At 46.4% G+C, this 6,695-nt stretch overlaps 1 protein-coding gene across 1 annotated transcript in view; it reads left to right on the top strand.

The window, feature by feature from the left end:
- The first annotated feature begins 5,281 nt into the window (after positions 1 to 5,281).
- The window catches only part of LOC103750794 (IgGFc-binding protein), a 56,579-nt gene continuing 55,165 nt past the window's right edge, over positions 5,282 to 6,695 (top strand). The window contains exon 1 of the mRNA XM_008854041.2: positions 5,282 to 5,336. Coding sequence (XP_008852263.2) covers positions 5,282 to 5,336 — 55 coding nt within the window. The remainder of the gene's footprint in view (positions 5,337 to 6,695) is intronic.

Genomic DNA, 6,695 nt, shown 5'->3' with positions numbered 1-6,695 from the left:
CTTGCAGAAGACTTGGGTTCGAATCCCAGCACCCACATGGCAGCTAACGACTGTCCATAACTCCAGTTCCAGGGGATCTGACAGTCTCTTCTGTCCTTCTCGGGCATTGCATGACACGGATGTACTTACCTACATGCAGGCAATACACGCAAACACATAAAATAAAAATAATAAATAAAATATTTTTTAAAAACAATAAAAAAGAAGTTTATTTAGTAAAGCAAGTAAAAGCGATAGTGTACTCCAGAGAGCTTGGAGCAGGCTGATCCACACGAGAGACTCGTAACATGAGATCTTGGGTTTTATATTTATGTAAGAGGCTTTAATAAATACTTATGAGATGGGTAATGTATTCATGGTGGTACAGTGGTCCTTTTCCTCTCCCTAATCATGGTAGATTGGTTCTCCCTTTTAGGGTATTTCTTCTCATGGTCCTCTTGAAAAGCCCATGAGGGAGGGTCAGAACTACAATGCAGATGATATAATAATTAAATAATTACAATAATTTGGAGGATGCACGCCCTTCCCTAGTGTGCACATGTAGCAACTGAGAAGCCTCCCTGGCACCTTAGCTTTGGGTATAGCAGGAGAAATTAACTGTAGCTTCAAGGATATTTAACCACAAAGGGGACTTTTGACTGCTATAAGAGAGAGCAATCAAAATACAATTACAGTCTCCTTCACATTGGTCTGCCTATTCTCAATTGCATCCTTTGCTCTTGTCAATGGACTCATCCATTGATGTATATTCACAGTTTGTATTATTGGTAGGTGATAGAAACTAAGATGTGGGAGCCAGGTGTGGTGTCACACACCTTTAATCGCAGCACTTGGGAGGCAGAGGCTGGTGGATCTCTGTAAGTTTGAGGCCAGCCTGGTCTACAGAGCAAGTTCCAGGACAGATGGGGCTACAGGGAGACCTTGTCTCAAAAAAAAAAAAACCAAAAAAAAAAAAAAAAGAAACTAAGACATGGGGTTTGATTGTTGAAGGAAGTCACTGAAGACATGCCCTTGAAAGCTCTCTCTCTCTCTCTCTCCCTCTCTCCCTCCCTCCCTCCCTCCCCAACCCCATGAAGTGAGCAGCTTTCTTCTGTGCCCTATTGCCATGTCATTACTGCCTTGTCACTGGCTGAAAAGCAACGGAGCCACATGACCACGGATTAAACACTGCTACCACGAGCTGAAACGAATCTTCTCTTCCCTTCCTTAAGTTGCTCATCTCGGATATTTCATCACTTCAGTGAAATGTGCCTAATACAGATTTGTTCCAATGCATCAGTTTGTGGGGGACATTTCAGATTCAAACCACAACACACCACCTCTGGCCCCCAGTGGTCTCAGGCCATCTCGTAATGAAAAATGCATATAATCCAACATCAAGAGTTGCCCATAGTTCCAACAATTCCAATAGTGTTCAAAAGTTCAACATCACTTCTGAGTCCAAAATACTTTTAGCTATGAACGTCTATAAAATAAAAAGTTATGGCCTGGAGAGATGGCTCAGAGGTTAAGAACACTGGCTGCTCTTGCAGAGTACCCGGGTTCGATTCCCAGCACCCACATGGTGACTGACAGCCATCTACAACTCCAGTCCCAGGGAATCCAATGCCTTCTGATTTTCTCGGGCATTGCACAAAACATACATGCAGGCAATACACATATAAAATAAAGATAATAAAATATTTTTAAAATAAAATAAAAAGTTATGTTCATCCAATATACAATGGCACAGAGTACACATTTCCATTCCAAAAGAAAAGAGGGGAGGATGATGAGGAAATACCGGGTAAAGTGATGCCAGAGACCATCCAGGCCAACAGTAAACACTGTAGCTCCATGCCCAGCATTGGGGCACAAGGTGGCATCGCGTGGGCTCTGATCTGCTTGGCCAGCCTCACCCCTGTTGGCTGCACACATGGCCTCTCTCTCCAGTTGGCTCCGGTTGATGCCTGTAGCTTTCCTTGGCAGATGTGCCATGTTCCTGGCATCTCCAACATCCTAGGGTGTCTGTTGTAACTTGGGCTTCACCTTCACTGCTTCTTAACTTTGTTATGGACCCTTGGTGCAAGCCTCCATGACCCCATCACTCTTGAGTTCTGTGTGCCGGTGAAACCAGCACCATGTGGATAATGCCAAATTCTGTTGCCGGCTCAACATGTAGGCAGGCTACAGTGGCCTCTTGGTTCATGTGCCTCTGAATCAGAGAAACATTTCCTTCATGGTTGTTTTCTAGCAGGACACTCTTCTGGCTATATATTCTCTCTCTCTCTCTCTCTCTCTCTCTCTCTCTCTCAGTTTTTTTGAGACAGGGTCTCCCTGTAGCCCCAGCTGTCCTGGAACTCACTATGTAGACCAGGCTGGCCTTAAACTCACAGAGATCCACCTGCCTCTGCCTCCCTAGTGCTGGGATTAAAGGCGTTCGCCACCACGCCTGGCTCATATTTTCTCTTTTTAAAGAAAATCTTAGCCAGGCTTGGAGGTGCATACCTTTGATCCAAGTATTTGGAAGGTAGAGGCAGGAGGATCTCTGTGAGTTTGAGGCCTGCCTGGTCTACACAGTGAGTTCCAGGCCAGCTGGAGCTACAGGGAAACCATGCCTCAAATAAACAATATGTCAAAGGAAATCCTTTTATACGCATTTTACATCCTGGTACCTCCAATGGAAGGGGTCTCTCCCTCAGGGCATATTTCCTATTGTATGAGATTTTTCTTTAGTGATGCTTTTTTTTTTTTTTTTTTGGACTTTTTGAGACAGGGTTTCCCTGTAGCCCCAGCTGGCCTGGAACTCACTATGTAGACCAGGCTGGCCTCGAACTCACTAAGTTCCACCTGCCTCTGCCTCCCAAGTGCTGGGGTTAAAGGTGTGTTGCCATGATACCCAGTGTAATACTAACATTTTAAAAAATAGCTTTTTTTTAATTTTATGTGCATGAGTGTTTTGCCTGTATGTATGTCAGTGCACCCATGTGTATGTATAATGCCCATGGAGGCCAGAAGACGTCAGATTCCCTGGAACTGGAGTTATGGATGATTGTTGGTCATTATAAGGTTGCTGGGAAACAAACCCAGGTCCTCTGCAAGAGTAGCCAGCGCTCTTAACCACTGAGCCGTCTCTCCAGCCCCAGTACTGATATTTTTAACAATCACAGCTGCTTTACCCACACCCACTTTGTCTGCAGCTGTAAATCCACTCCTGCTCCCAAATTACACAGTCCCACTTTTCTGCTTCACTGTTTTCTTTCCATGTATATAATGCCACATCCAGAATGCTGTGCTGACTTAAAATTTCCTCCCCCAAACAAATTACTCCATTACTTTTTAATTCAGCCTCACTCTGATTGTTGGGGCCTGTGCAGAATGTAGCAAGAGCCCTCGCCAGAATGTGACACAAATTGCCTCTCCTCCTATTCCCAGGAAAGGCCTACCTAGTTCCCGCCTGAGCAGTCTTTATTGTCCACATTTCTACTGGAGTTCTGTCTTCCAAATCTCTACTACATTGATCCTTTCAGCTCTGCCTCTGCCATAGAACATTCTATGCCTTCTTTAGCCTCCATCTCTAAATTCTGCCCAACAAACCAATTCCAAAGGCTCAAGGAGCACATTGTGAGATTTAGTTCCAACAACCTCCCCCTCTTCTTGGTACCAGTTTTCTGTGTCTGTTACTCTTCACATTGTTGTGATAAAATACCTGAGAGAAGTCACTTGAGGAAGGAATCGTTCTGGCTCACATCTTCAGAGACTATAGTCTATCATGATGCACCAGGCAGAATGGCTGGAGGGGCTCCATCCAAATCAGCAGGAGCATTGGTGGTTGGTCACATCAAGCAGGCAGGAAGCAGAACAGGACAGAAACAGCAGCATGTACAACCTTCAAGACCTGTCACTAGTGGCCTAATTCCACTAGCGAGGTCTCGTGTCCCAAACCTCACAGCCCACAATGTTCCAAAACAGCACTAGTAGCTGGGAACTAAGGGTTCAAACACTTGGCCCTGTAGGGGCCATTTCAGATTCAAGCCATAACATCATGGATTAGGCCAGCCTGTGGGAAGCACCAACTACATCCTAGAAATCCCACACTACCTCTGGTGTTTCTTCTGCACCCTATCTGCCACCAGGACCCCATATTGCATCTCAGGAAAAATCTAAGATAAGTGTTGGAGAAGCATAGGTTAACCTCAAAAGTATTTAGTCTCCTTGAATGGAGAGAGTGGGGGGGGAATTCTCTGGGTGGAAATACATCCCACTCAAGAAATTAAGTCAGGGCCTCAGGCTCTGTACATCCCTAGACCCACCCTCACTGGTGTTTAGAAGCAAGATGTAGGTGGCTTTGGACAAGGGATCAGCCCATAGGGACTGCAAGGAGCCAGAACCCGGATATGGGCCTTTTAATATTGTTCCTGGCAAAGATAGGAATCTGTCCACCAAGCCAGCAAACACAACAATGTCACCTCCCACTTCTATCTTCACTACCTTGTCCAAGGAACCAAGACTCCTGTCACAGTGCTCCCCACCTGTCTCCCTAAGGACATCATTCTTCCAAGACTGAATATTCCCATAGTCCCTTGGGTGCAGCCACCAGCTGTTCTCACACCCCTCTCAGAACACAGGCTGCAGACTCATCCTCTACCCTTCATAAGACTTTAGGGCTCCCCATTCTACTTGGTCTGATATCAGCATCCTCCTCCAGGAAGTTGGCATCATCTGCCTGGCAGGTGGCCCAGGGTGTGACCTGAGGGGCCAAGACACTCTAGTATATAGCCCCATGCACAAGCTGATCTTGCAGCTCCAGGGACCTGAAGTAGGTGAGAAGGTCTGGGGTCCCCTGTGAGGAGTGCTGGGGTCTCCTGTGAGAATGGATGGGGTCCCTTGTGAGAAGGGCTGGGGTCCTCTGTGAGGAGGGATGGGGTCCCTTGTGAGGAGGGCTGGGGTCTCCTATGGAGGCAGGAGAGCTAATCTACTCTCACACTTCACTCCAGACGTCCTCTCCTACCTCTACCCTCAGACCCTCTGAATACCCAATTCTCCACTCATTTTCCCGCATTCTGAACTCAACAGCTCACTCCCAGATATGGTGGATAGCCAACTTCCCCCACACACACACACACACACACACACACACACACACACACACATCTGGTCCCATCTACCCACCTTCTCTCCCAACCTAGGCCCTCCTTGCACCCCCGTGGCCCCTGTCCTGAAACTGCCCCCTTCTGTCATCTCCAAGTCGGTCTCCAGCAGGAAAGCCTTCTATGATCTCCTCTCCTTCCCCACTGCAGGAATGGGGTCCCTGTGGAGCTGGTGGACCCTCTGGACTGGAGCAGCCCTCCTGTGGGGTAAGTCATATCAAGCCCCCATCCATGTCCTTGTTCCTATCAGGGAAACTCTTCCTGCCTGAGTCAGCACCCTCAATGTGTGTCCCCTCCACAAACCACCTGGCAGTGTGCCCCAAAGTCTAGCTGAAATGGGACAGAGCCCCTTAAGTATTACAGAAAACTACAGTAGAAGCCATATTCCTCTCCTCTCCTCTCCCCTCCCCTCCCTCCCCCGTAAAAAAATCCTTAGTCATCTAATTCAAGTACACAATGACTTCTTCCTAGGTTTTAAAAAACTCAACTAAAGTTTGACTCTGTGACTCATTGTAAGTAATGGGAATTTTCACTTAAGTCATCTTGGAGGGCTTTGTCTCCAGTTCTTCCAGGTTTATGGATTAGGGTCTTAGGTAAAGTCAGAATACCAGGCTCAAGGCCCTGTGACTACAGATCAGCAAAAGTTCTAGGTAACTTTTTCTTTTTTTTTTTTTTTTTTTTTTTTTTTTTTGTCTTTTTGAGAAAGGGTCTCCCTGTAACCCCAGCTGGCCTGGAACTCACTATGTAGACCAGTCTGGCCTCGAACCCACAGAGACCCACTGGCCTCTGCCTCCCAAGTGCTAGGACTAAGGCATGTGACACCACACCCAGCATTCTAGGTAACTTTTGAAGTATTTGTTGTCCTTGATTCCCTGGCTCTGGGTTATGCTGGGATATCCTTCAAGCCGTCTTCATTTGGAGGCAGTCATCCCATAATCCCACACTCTGAAACTCCTTAGAGCTCTCTCACTCAGTTTCCCCCTTTCTCCTTCCTTTTCTCTCTCTCCTTAGTTGAAGCGTTGAAAGCCTAATCCCTTCGGTTTCTAGACTGTTCACACGTCCACAATCCTCATCTTCCCTTCATCCTCTCACACAAACCAACAACACCTATTTTTTAAAAACATTTTATTTATTATTTTTATTTTGTGTGTATGAGTGTATTGCCTGCATGTGTGTAAGTGCACCCGTGTCATGCAGTGCCCGAGGAGGTCAGAAAACGGTGTTGGATTCCCCTGGAACTGGTTACCAATGGTTGTTAGTTGCCATGTGAGTGCTGGGAATTGAACCTGCGTCCTCTGCAAGAGCAGCCAGTGCTCTTAACCACTGAGCCATCTCTCCAGACCCCAATAACATCTATTAAGACAGGAACTGCACTGGCTACTGAGTCCAGTCAGACTTCATGTTCCCACAGCACTTCAAACAATTTTGTGGGGAGACATGAGAGGAGTTGGTGGGAGATTGAGAGGGATGGGAGTAGTGCAAAGGCAATACTCATGTGTGAAATTCTAAGAGAGAAAGGAAGAAAGAAAGAAAGAAAGAAAGAAAGAAAGAAAGAAAGAAAGAAAG

The sequence above is a fragment of the Nannospalax galili genome, unplaced genomic scaffold, assembly GCF_000622305.1.
Source record: "Nannospalax galili isolate Female #2095 unplaced genomic scaffold, S.galili_v1.0 scaffold886, whole genome shotgun sequence".
Taxonomy (NCBI): domain Eukaryota; kingdom Metazoa; phylum Chordata; class Mammalia; order Rodentia; family Spalacidae; genus Nannospalax; species Nannospalax galili.
The sequence above is the reverse complement of the archived record's forward strand: the minus strand, read 5'-3'. Positions and strand labels throughout refer to the sequence as shown.